This window comes from Chlorocebus sabaeus, chromosome 22, assembly GCF_047675955.1.
Source record: "Chlorocebus sabaeus isolate Y175 chromosome 22, mChlSab1.0.hap1, whole genome shotgun sequence".
Classification (NCBI taxonomy): domain Eukaryota; kingdom Metazoa; phylum Chordata; class Mammalia; order Primates; family Cercopithecidae; genus Chlorocebus; species Chlorocebus sabaeus.
Genome location: NC_132925.1, coordinates 27,938,717 through 27,951,523, shown reverse-complemented (window position 1 = coordinate 27,951,523; position 12,807 = coordinate 27,938,717). Strand labels below are relative to the sequence as shown.

Below are 12,807 nucleotides of genomic sequence, written 5' to 3'. Positions count from 1 at the left end.
GGTATTGTGGTGGGAAATTGCTTTCTTTCCCAGCAGGTAGGAGAAAAACAACCAAGGAGGTGGACAGGATGGGCACCCCATTACAGCAGCCACCAGAGCCTGACTTTTTGATGAGAGTACATCAGTTAGAACAACTGTTAAAAGTATCTTCAAAAGTAAAAATACTGTTAAAAGTATTTTTGCTTCAGGATGAATGATGTGGCCTGTGTGATTCAGCGATAAATTCGGAAGCCTTGTCCCTATTGTGGCTTGCGGCCACATTTCGAACCCATTTTTCAAGCATGTTAAACCCAAGCGCAGCGCAGAGGGCTGCACACGGGGCAGTCACAAACCAAGCTGAATAATCTTGCTGGTGGGGATGTGTTGGATACGCTGCTAATGCCTTTTTGCGACAATGCTCGCTAGTCCCGGTGGTGGCGGTGTTCGCAGGTAACAATGTTTACCACCGTGAATGGAATTTGTTTGATCAACCCTGATCAGAGGATGAAAACACTAAAGAACCAAGTGAGAAAGAGGGAAGAGAACCGCATAGGAAACAGCAGAGCGAGTGGACGAGCGGAACGCAGAGCCCGCCAGGAGCGAGTGGAAGCTCCCTGCGGGCAAGGACCGGGCCGCCGCCCTGCCCTGGGCGTGGCGGCCTCGGGCTCAGGGACGCGCTGGAAGCAGCGAGACTCCCCCACGCGGAGTGCGCTTCGGGACCAGACGGCCGCGTTCGGTGGAAGTGGGTGCTGGTGAAAGCCTAGAAGGCGTCCGGGTCCACGCGCGCAGCCGGACGTCGGGTCCAGGGAGAGACTAGGGCTGCGGCGGGGCGGGCGGGGCCGGGCCCGGGCCCCTGAAGCGCGAGGGTGGGAGTGAAAGCAAAGAGGGAAAAAGTAGAGAGTGAGGACAGTGGGGCCCAGCGCCGCGCGAAAAGCAGGAACAGACCCGCGGAGAGGGACGGGTGCAAGGAGGTCCACGGCGAGCGTGGGAACACAGGGTTCAGACTCCTGCGGCGGGAGAGCACGCGGACCCCAGGGGCGGGCAGGTGCAACAGGACGTGACCAGGAAGCGCGGCGCGTGCCACCGCCCTAGAGCAGGCATCTGGTCTCCGTGGAGCGGGCAGGCGGGCCCCGGGTCTGGAGCCTGCGACTGGGGAGGGCGCCGCGTCAACAGCCGCGGTTGCGGGGCGGGGCCGAGTGCGCGTGCGCGGCTCTCGCGGGCGGGGAGCAGGCGGGGGAGCGGGCGGGAAGCGGTGGGAGCGCGCGTGCGCGCGGCCGGGCAGCCTGGGCAGTGGGTCCTGCCTGTGACGGGCGGCGGCGGTCGGTCCTGCCTGTAACGGCAGCGGCGGCTGCTGCTCCAGACACCTGCGGCGGCGGCGGCGACCCCGCGGCGGGCGCAGAGATGTGGCCCCTGGTAGCGGCGCTGTTGCTGGGCTCGGCGTGCTGCGGTGAGTGGCTCCTCGCTCCCAGCCCTGCGGCTGCTGTCGCTTCGCCCCCGCGGGTGTGTGGGCTGCGCCCCAGCCAGCCCGGCGGCGCCCTGAAAAGAGGGTGGCCGGGTCGCAGAACGCTCGGGCCCCGAGCGCCCGAAGTGCAGACGTGGGAGGGCCCCGCGGGGAATCGGGCGCCCCCTTTCTTCCTCCCTTCCTTTCCCTGGTCGTCGTCTTCTCCCTGGGTGAGAGCGGGGCTCATCTCCTCCACCCGGTTCTCCATCTCCAAATGCACACGCAGAGGAAGACTCTAAACCGCGCACCTCGCGCAAAAATTAACTAGAAAGAAAGGGCGCGATCGGAGGCGAGGGGCTGCAGCTGCCAGGGATCCCCTTCTTTCGCACCCCTCTCCCTTCTCAGTGCTTAGACGCATTTGGGGTTGAGGGAGGGAGTGGGAGGGCCCGGGCCTCTTGCGATGGAAGTGCGCATTTTGGCGAAGTCGGTGAGAAGGGGTTTCTGCCGTTTGCCTCCCACATGAACATAGGAGCGAAGAGGACGTAAAGGACACAATTAAGTTTCATTTTCAACTCAGCGTTCAATCAGAAGAATCTTCCGGCCGTGTAATTTTTGCTGTAGTTTTTAATCCTAAAAATAAGCTTGCTGGAAACTCTTTCCTTCTCGTGACCCCCACGCCCCATCAGCCACTTGCATACATTCTAAATTGTACGTTGAAGTTTTTCCCACTTTATTTGGGGGAACCGTTTTAAAAGTAATCTGGATTTCGCCTGAAATAGGAAGACAGTAACCTCCAGTCAAAACATGTGCAACAGAATGGGATTTGGTGTCTTTCGACGCCAAAGAACCTCCCCCCCGGCACCCCCCACCCCGAGCTTTTGGAATCCATTTCGCTTTTGTAAAACGTGTGCTTCGTCTGTAAAAACTGAGCAAGGAATAGAAACATTCGTAGCTCTCCAGTGAGTGCCTGTCACACTTCACATCTATAGAGCCTTTTGTGAACTTTTGTAAGATTCAGAATTCAGCTTGAGTACCAGTAACAGCAACTGTTACATTTATCCTAGAATGCTAAATTAATTCAATTTTAAACTGATTATTAGCCTCAGTGTGCCCTTCCTAAAGGCTTGTGACTTTAGCTATTTCCAAGATGCCCTTAAGTCTCTGCTGACCATTTGAATCAACATTTCCGTTATCTAAATGGTTGTTGTTAGTGTTTCCTGTCATCACGTTTAGTATGCTTGTTGCCTTTACTATCATTATTGCCAAAACTGCTTTCAGAGATGTGTTGTATAATCGCATAATAATTTCAGAACGCTTTCATTTTGATCCAGATATGAAGTGATACAGTATCATTTATTCAAATTGCCTAAATAGTAAAAAGTATAAGCCGTATACTATTTTTAAAACAGGTAGGTTAGATTTAAATCAAGTAGATTAGAACTGTTGGAATGGTACTTTGAGTGATAGGATTTATGTTAGGCCTTCTTTAGTAATAGTTAATATCATGTAATTAGCATTCGTTTACACACAATTTTAATGTTTTCGAATCCCTAGAGTCATAGAATTCAGAATTTATAGTATTTTATTGTACTTAGTTAATATTAACCTGAAAAAAAAACCCGCAAAATACAGGTATTATGCAATTGATTTAAGTGTGGACTGTAAAACAGGAAGTGATACTATTTGTTATAAAATATGTTTTTGTATGTGTTTAATATATAGCTTCGAAAGGGACATGTATGAAGAAAGATGTCTCAGCAAACCAAGGGTTTGAGAGACTGACTTTAGAATCTAGAATGAGTAAGAAAGTCATGGATCTGTACATTCATTTCTATTGATGTTTGATTTTGTTTTCAGTTTCATTAATTAAGCCCCAGGAATCAGGGACCTTTCCTGGCACCCTCTACAGTGTTAGTGGCCTTTGTGGTGAAAGAAGTTATCTCAGATACTCATTTCATGCAATTACAGGCAAACTGCAAGGCACCTTAATGGTTTGCGAGATGTGGAATGAATTACTATGTTGCGTTCCACTCTGCCCCCACTCATGTCCAATTATACTTTGTTTAAAAGTGCATAGTTTCAGTGGTATTTATTAGCTAGCAAATAAAACCTTAAATAAATAATGATGGTGTTGTGAACTGTCTTTTTAGTGGTTGAATGATTTCTCTTTGTTCAAAATGAGTTGGTTTTTTTTGTTTTAAATCAGGGTACATATGATTAAATAAAATTTTTTTCCATTGTCTAAGTCTAGTAGTAATTCGGCTTGTTTAAATAAAAATGTTTTCACTTAAAGAATATATTATTTTTAAATACAAGTTGCCATTTTAAGGAAGTAAACGCCTATTTAAAAGTACATATTTATGGGGCCGCCCCAGCAGTCTAGAGGCAGTGTTTTTTAAAGCATTACACTAAATGCCTACCATTAGGACACTTGATCATGCTGTCATCTGTGTTTTGGCAGATGTTTTATCTTTGCCACTGAGTTGTTCATGGAGATTTGAAAGGCCAGGTTCTAAAGATGAGAGATAGATGACTTCCCCCCAAATTGTTACATATTCTAAATCCAGAATAATCACGCATGTTAGCAAAATTAGATTTACATTTCATAATACGAATTCAGCTATAGCTAGTATATAGGCATTGTTTTTAATATAGTAATGTTCTTTTTGTGACATAATTTTCAATCACTTTCCCTGTCTTTTAGGTTTCTGCCTACCTTTTTATACAAGATAAACATTTCTATTTTCATATCTTATATCTCAGTCTGATTTTAATAATATTGTCTTGGGTTATCATGAAGTTACTTTCACTTTGTATACTGGTGTAGATAATTCTTCTGTGATAAAAAGAGCAACAATAATAGTGTAGGATCAGTTTTGTTAAACTCATTGTAGTACTGAAGTAGAAAATACAGAGCACCCAGGAAATTTGATTCTGATATATCTAGACTAAGACAATAGAATCTGGGGTTTTCCTCTTCATGATTATACAGTGTTGAAACAGAAATCAAGCTATACCCACCTCTGAATATTTCATTCCAAATCCATGGAACAGTTGCATAAGGCTCAGAATCTGGTCAGTCTTATGGTTTGAGATTCATATTAGGAGAATTAATGTGCATATTTGAATATATATCACACCTGTAGGTTAAAAGGTAAAGCAAGGGGTTTGGCAAGTTCAAGGTCTGTCAAAACCACTTTTTCCATTTCAAGCAAGTATGGGCCTATGCTATGCACCAAGCAGTTTGCAAAGCCTTGTTTGGCATATAGACAAATTTCAGACAGTATATCTCTTAATGACTTAAGATGTAGTATATAGACCATAGGGATATCTTGTTTTTATCCCCTGATGGTACTTAGGTGCTTGATAAGACCATAATTCTGGATGTTATTGACTTTAAACTGCCCTGCCCCTTGTAATTCTAAGTTGGTCTTTTCCATTCTTATAAGGCCACTTTTTTTTTTTTTTTTTTTTTTTTTGAGACAGAGTCTCCCTCTGTCGCCCAGGCTGGAGTGCAGTGGCTCAATCTTGGCTCACTGCAAGCTCCGCCTCCCGGGTTCACGCCATTCTCTTGACTCAGCCTCCCAAGTAGCTGGGACTACAGGCGCCCACCACCATGCCTGGCTAATTTTTTGTATTTTTAGTAGAGATGGGGTTTCACCGTGGTCTCTATCTCCTGACCTCGTGATCTGCCCGCCTGGGCCTCCCAAAGTGCTGGGATTACAGGCGAGAGCCACCGCACCCAGCCAAGGCAACTTTTAAATTCATTAGGGGGATTGCTTTGGGTCAGAACTAAGTACAACTTGTGTACAGTCCACTCTACCCCCAGACCTTTATTTTAGCATTCATTGAGGAGAGATCTGACTTCATCCTTTCTGTACATAACCCAATTTAGTTAGAGACTCCAGTTATTCAAGCCAGATGCTAGGTCCAAGGGCAAAAGTAGGTAGAATTCCTTTCTGGCATGTATCTTTATTGGTAATCTTTGCTTCTTTACCTTAGAGGCTGCTGAGACTTCTTACCCTATTCCTGAACATCCATTCCCAGCAGATAATTAACTTCCTACTCTACCGCAAAAAATAGTGGTGTGTGGTTTGGACTCCCTCAGCTTCCCTCCCACCATTACTAAACTGATCTATAACGTCTTAGATAACCTTCATCTCATTCTCTTCCCTCATCCAGCTTCAGAAGAAAACCTACTCACCTTTCCAAGGAAGGGACAACCTGTCTACCATCTTTTCACTTATACCATCTTGGAGACCTGCTCAGTCAGCTTAATTCTTCAGTCTTGCATCTTAGATCCATCCCTCTCCATTGACTCCTTCCCCTTAGCTTGCACACGTGATCAAATTTTACCCCATATTAAAAAATAAAACAAAAAACCTCAAGAACCAAAATGTCCTTGCCCTTGTCCCTGCTTCCACATTGTCAGTTGTTGCCTTCTCTACTTTCTTACACTGCCAAATTTATTGTAAAAGAATCACTGCCACTTAATATATTTTAAGTGCTTGATAAAGCCATCTTCTTTCTCTTTCACTTCTGAAACATAGTGTACATCAGATCTCAGTAGTCCATTAACAGATGGAAAGATATTCCCCACAAATATTTAAGCCTCTTTTCTCTATAATTAACCTACCATTCAACTAGCTATGCATACCATTTTGGTTAACAATTTCAATTTTCCCCTCTTTATCTCACCTGCTTTCCACAACTAACTTCTGTTGATTACTGTAAGTTTTAGGTCTTCTCTCCAGTTGTTCTTTACCTGGACTATTGCAATAGTCTCTTAATGGATCTCCCTTTCTCTTTTCCCTTGCTGCCCTCAGTCCTTCCTTTACACTGCTGTCAATGTTATTTTTTTTAAATGAAATTAAATCTGAGTGGTTTACGATTGTTTATGTTATCAAGTCTAACCTCAGCATGACATTCAAGGAAGCCCTTTAGAATTTTTCTTAATCATCTTTTCCAACCTCATTTCCTAGAGCTCACCTAAATAATTCTCTGCTTTCAGTTCTTCACTTTCTGGTTGTACACGTTACTCTGCCTAGAAAGCCTGTTCTTTCCCATAACATTGTTATTCATCCTTTAAGACCCAGTTTAAACATCACCCTCTAGGAAGATCATTCACCCTCTAGGAAGACACATTCTTGTGATTTTTAAGGAACTTTTCTATCCAACCATACAAGTGACTTGAGATTTTCCATGAAAATATGCAGCTTCATGATTTCATAATCAAGTCTATACAAGTGAGAAGCAGTGGCAGGTTCTCTTGAAATATGGAAGAAAAGTGTATCTTCTCCCACATGATTTTTAGATTTTTCTTCTATGGAATTTGTACTTTAAACTTTTTACATTCACAAGGAATGTACTGAATCCTACTTTGTGGATCCTGTGTTAGATTCTTGGGATACCAAATGAAGACAATGTCTTACTTTCTGAGCCTGGAGAGATCAGTTAAGTAAAATAGTAATTATACAGTAGTAGGTACAGTGACAACATTTGAACACAAGGCAGTGGGAGCAATAAGGAGGGGAAGAATACATTTGAGTAATGGTAGGGAAGGGAAACAAGATTGAACAACTCAACTGCGCCTTTGTAAGAAGAGCAAAAGTTAGCAACTGTAGCTGCCATTTATTGAATACTTGCTGTGTATGTGAAAGGTGGTACAAGAACATGTTCATTATCTTATTAAATCTTAACAATATCTCTATGAGGTATATACCACCAGTATTCACATTTTATAGATGAGGAAACTGAGAGGCAGAGGTAAGTAACTTACCTGTAGTTATACAGCTAAGAAGTGCATGAGCTGAGTCTTAAACCAGGGTCTGACCCCTAAATGTGTGCTCTTAACTATTACACACCCTATGTACTCAGTGGGGTAATAGTGTATGATAGTTAAGAGGCTGTTTAGGTTTGAGGAACAGTATGTGCTAAGGCATGGGGGTGAGAGTGCATTTGCATAGTCATGGAATTGCAGTAAGGTCATTATGATTGGCGCTTAGTGTGGAAATGAGGGAGTACAGGAGGTGGGGCTGGAAAGGATCTTGAAGGACCTCGTTTGTATTCCATGCTAATGTACTTAGAATTTAGCCTGAAAAGGGTTGAGGGTGTTGTTAAAGTATCTTAGGCAAAGGAGTGCACATTTGCATTTAGAACAGTTATTTTGGGAACTGTAGAAAATACGTCAGGGCCAGGATGGAGAAACCTTGAGGATGGAGGCAGGGAGCTGGTTAGGAGGGTATGGCAGTAGTTCGAGGGAGAGGATAAGTGTCCAATTCATTCATTCAACAGACATTGGATTTAGGAATTATTAATTAGGTTGAACCTACTAAGAATTCTCCATGGCTAAGGAGAGGGAAGAATCTAACGTGATTCTTAGGTCCAGGTCTGGTTCACTGGTAGATGATAGAAAATGCTTTAGCAAAGTGATTTAGGCTGAGGGGGTACATAAGTTTTTGGACATACTGACTTTGAAGTAACTGTATTATATCCAAGTGGAAGTGCGCAGCAGACAGTTGGCTGTCCAACATCTACAGTTTAGAAGAAAGGCAGTGCATGATTAAGTTTTTTATTTAAAAGTTTGCAGGTGAAGAAAACCATGGGAGTCAGGGAAAATACTGGGGGGCACAGGGTGCTGAATCGGAAGCCCTTAGGGACACTAACATTTAGTGTGAGTCAAGGAATAGATTTCAACAAAGAAAGCAAACTAGCATGGGATGGACCAAGCAGGAGGAAATTCATAATCAGGAGATACCATGGAGGCCAAGAGAGAAGAGCAAGAAAGAAACCACCCACTGGCTCAAAAACTGCGGAAAAGACAAGACAGAAAGTGAACCATGCATATTTGAGTTTTCACAAGGGATTGATGGTGACTTTGGCAAGAGCTGTAGTAGTAAAGAAATAGGGGTGAATGGGTGGAGGCCGGTAACAGATTTAAGGATTGAATTGGAAGTGAGGAAATGCTTTAGATTGTTAATTTGGGATGCTAGGGAAGAGAGAAACAAGTATGAGGGTTTTTTTTTTTTTTTTAAGTTGGCGAATATTCAAGCAATTTTTAAAGACACACACAAAACACCTTGTAAATGGAATGGGGGATGTGGGAGACTGATAATCAACTAAGGGAAGTCCTTGAGGAGACTGATGGGTATGGAGCAGAAATGGAAACTAGCTCTCAGGTGATGGGATTCATTTCTGAAAAGGAAGCAAAAAAAAAAAAAAAAAGTGTGGATAGTTGGGGTTGCAGGTAAGTTTATAGGGAAGGAGTATTGGAAGCTTCAGGATTCTCCTCTGAAGGATTCAGTTTGTATTAAGAAATAGGGAGACAGGACTGTTGGAGAGTGTGGGATAAAGGGCAAAAGGGAGTAATTTAAGAGTTGTTAAAAAGAAGAGAACATTTACATGAAACATGTAAAAGGATAAAGATTGAAGGCCTGGAGGAGCAGGGACTATGACATTCTTCTGTTTTTGCCTAGTAGCAACACAAATTTTCTTAGAAGTCTGTAAGACCGATTACTCTTCTGCCCATCCATAAGGACGTTATCCATACAGAGAAGATAACACTTGTAACCTTGTATTATATAAAGTACTTATCATCGCCCATATGAGAATTGTAAGCTCGTAAAAGATAATAACTATATTTTTTCATTGCTGTATCCCCACATCCTGTCACAATATTTCATCACAGGTAATTCTGTGATGGTTGGTTGCAAATGTTGGTTGCATTTTTAAAATTTCTAACCTGAACTTGTGTGCTGTGACCACCATGGATTGAGTCTTCTCTGCCACTAAAAAGCTGTTTTCTAGACTGATCTGAGATGGTTTGGGTTGATAGTCTATATTCACCAGTACTTGTACAGTTCCAATGAAGGTTGCAAGTCTAATACTTTTGGCATTTGATATAAAATTATTTTCCCATTTTATTTGCTAATTTATCTGTAACTCTGGCATTACTCTTGGTTACATTTGTCTACTTCTATCTGATTTAGACTGCTATAAGCATTATTTTGTTTATTCAGAGTTTTCTTATTCATGTTAATTATCTGTGTTTCTTTATTTGCTCTCTACATTTTAAATAGTTTCTTCACTTTGCTGTTTTATGAGAAGGCAGTAGGCAAAAGGAAGAAACCCCAAGTCAGACAATTTTACTGCTTAATAGTTTTTTAATGCATCTTAGTATAGAGATTGAAGTTGTAGTTAACAGCTAGAGTGATATTTTTGGCCTGCCCTTATTTATTAATTACTAGTGCAAAGGTTATTCAAATTATGGTTTATCCAGGTCAATTTTACTGTTATTTTTACTAATAGCATTTATTCTACTTAAATTGCTTCAGCTATAAAATGTTTTTATTATGACAAATAATGCAGTGCAATTATTGCTTTCTGTATTCCTTTGAAAATTCATTCTCTAAACATTTATGAAATTGTGGATTGTTCACCAACTACTTCTTTCTTACTTAATTAAAGCCTTTGCAAAAAGTTTCATAGGATGACTGAGTTCATTTGTACCTCTTTTTTTTTTTTTTAAGAATAATCTCTAAAAAGTCAAACCATGATTCATGCAAATATAAAATGAAAATGTGTCAAAGATTTTATTTTCCTTATTAATTAACAAGCAAACCAGCAAGAAGGCAAAACCCTTTTAAAAGAAAATTGGAAAAACAGACACTTTTATAGGCAATCAAGAATGCCTAAGTGAATTTGCTAATAAATGCAAAATTGGTCAATATCCTCAGGGCAGTAAAATGTAATCTTTTGGAGTCCTCTCTTCCACCAGGTGGAAATCAATTGCAGAACACGATTTATTTTTATCTCTAGGGACACCAATCCATTTGAATTACCTTCAGTTTTCTACAACTTATGAAACTGTAAAACAGCTCAGTCAAAGTCAGTGAAAGACGCAGGCTTCTATAGAGTCAGGTAATTCCACAGGGTCTGTTAGACATTGCCCAGCACTTCGCTGAAAGAATACCCAGTAATCTTTGTATCCCTTTCAAAATCTTGACCATATTTTCTGATACTTGCCTTCCTTTGTAATTTGAACATCTTCACCACCTTTTTCTTCTCTTGTATACTACGTTCTCTCTCCCTCAGTGTTTCTCTCTCAGGGGAAAGAATTCACAATTCCAAAGTTTTAAAGAATGCAACAGAAGTCCAGGTTTTGCCTTGGGCTTCCTAATATTTGGGCAGCTAGAAATGTAGAAAACTGGGAAGAGGTGAGCTGTGGATGCCCACAATGTAGGTTCAGACTGCAGTTTCCCAGAAATATAACCATTTGGACTAGTCAAAGAAGGTCCATATCATTACATTAAAATGCCAGATTATCTAGTTTTTATAGTATCGCCCTACGTTTTTATAGCATAGTATTGTTTAGAGAGTACTTGCTGCTGTATTTTCCATGTTAATGCTCAACACAGTTCTGTGAAGTAGCCCAGTGTTTGTTTTTGATCTTCGTATTTAAGAGATCTGCCTATTTTAGAGAGTAAATCAAGGCATAGAAAAGTGAGTTGCTTAAGGCAGCATATTAAAAAGAGGTAGAAATAGAATTTTTACTCAGGTGTTTTGAACATTATCCAGTACATATTCCACTATGCATCCTTGCATTCAATTCATGGGGTATTTATTGAATAAACATTGTGTTCTTACAATAGAAACATTCTATGCCTCTGATTTTTATTCCAGTTTATGTAGAAGGAAATCTTAATTGTGAACTATTAACAAAGTTGATGTTTTATTTATATTTGTTAGTAATTTGTGTTTTGTTTTTGTTTATATTTTGAGGGGAAGGCCAAGTAGCTACTTAGATAAAAGAATTGCTGAATGGCTGAAGAATATGGAAGACAACTATAATTCCTACACATTCTTGTACGTTTTAGTTGAACAATGAGTGATTACGTTTATTTACCCAGTCCCTCTTCTATAAGGCAACAACTGGTAGTTTATCCTATTGAGAAGTGTTGAAAGGATGCTTGTTAGCAGTAACTGCTCTTGGTTTCAACTTGTATCTTACTTAGCTTTTTCACTGTTTTGTGGTTTCTTGGAGGAAGAATACCTGTAATACACATTTGGAGATTGTTGTTCTGTAGTGTAAATGAAATGTAGGGGTGGGAAAATGTCATTCAAGACTCCCATACAAAATGTCTATTGCTGCCTATATTTTGCAATGGGAAAGTAGCCACAGATATTGGGGTTTTTTCCTCATTAGTGTTTTAGGATTTTCCATCCTAGTGGAAAGATATGATTTGATTCATCCTATTTACTTTGTATATTAAAGTACAGTAGAACCTGCCACTTTTTTTGGAAATGCAGCATAAGGGTAAAGATAAATTTCATATCAGTTCAGCAAGTTCTATTTAGCAGTGTATTGAAGTTGAAACTGAATAAAATATTTAGTTTGATTTTCTGTTCAAAATTTTACCTTGATAAGTACAATATTTTTCTACTTGTATCAGTAGGCAGTAATGATTACTTCAAAGCTCTGGAAGCCAGATGCTACACCTGCATGTTCTAACATAGTTGCTGAATTTATTCCCAAGATGCGTGTAATGTATACTTTGTATTATTGAGAATGAATAAAGAAAAGTCATAATGATGCCTTCCAGCTGTGCAAGTTAATATTAAAATATAATTTGTTTCTGTGTTTCACCTAATAGGTCTTCTTCGTTGCTATACTGTTTACTTAAGTGAACAATGGAAATGTTGCTGTTTATCCTAAGGATTTGTAACTTAAGATCTTACAGTACAGACTTCTATAACTAATGAAATATTTTTCTTTTTCCTTTCCAGGATCAGCTCAGCTACTATTTAATAAAACAAAATCTGTAGAATTCACGTTCTGTAATGACACTGTCGTCATTCCATGCTTTGTTACTAATATGGAGGCACAAAACACTACCGAAGTATATGTAAAGTGGAAATTTAAAGGAAGAGATATTTACACGTTTGATGGACCTCTAAACAAGTCCACTGCCCCCGCTAACTTTAGTAGTGCAAAAATTGAAGTCTCACAATTACTAAAAGGAGATGCCTCTTTGAAGCTGGATAAGAGTGATGCTGTCTCACACACAGGAAACTACACTTGTGAAGTAACAGAATTAACCAGAGAAGGTGAAACGATCATTGAGCTAAAATATCGTGTTGGTAAGACTTCTATGAAAGCTCTTTTTTTTTATTTGTTCTGGTACAACCCGATCCTCTTTCGAGAGGAGGCCAAATGGGGATAGGTACTCCTTTGAATCAAAAAGCAGGCTATTAATAATAAATGTTGATGTAATGTTTAGCAGGTTTAAGGTTGTGATTTCTATCCTATTTGTTAGTCTACTCTTCACAGTAAAACACATTTACTATTTAATTTGTATTACTTGTTAATTTGTATATTGTGTGGTTCT

The 12,807-nt window shown here is 40.6% G+C and overlaps 1 protein-coding gene across 9 annotated transcripts in view; it reads left to right on the top strand.

The window, feature by feature from the left end:
- The first annotated feature begins 1,099 nt into the window (after positions 1 to 1,099).
- CD47 (CD47 molecule) overlaps positions 1,100 to 12,807 on the top strand; it is a 44,832-nt gene continuing 33,124 nt past the window's right edge. For 4 of the 9 annotated variants that reach the window (XM_007985914.3, XM_007985916.3, XM_007985915.3 and 1 more), the window contains exons 1-2: positions 1,232 to 1,426; positions 12,206 to 12,559. In XM_007985914.3, the coding sequence (XP_007984105.1) occupies positions 1,381 to 1,426; positions 12,206 to 12,559 (400 nt within the window). In that variant the 5' untranslated portion in view covers positions 1,232 to 1,380. Of the gene's footprint in view, positions 1,427 to 5,421; positions 11,285 to 12,205; positions 12,560 to 12,807 lie in introns of those variants that run through there. The other 5 variants (XM_007985913.3, XM_038003281.2, XM_007985918.3 and 2 more) reach the window with 5 other exon arrangements.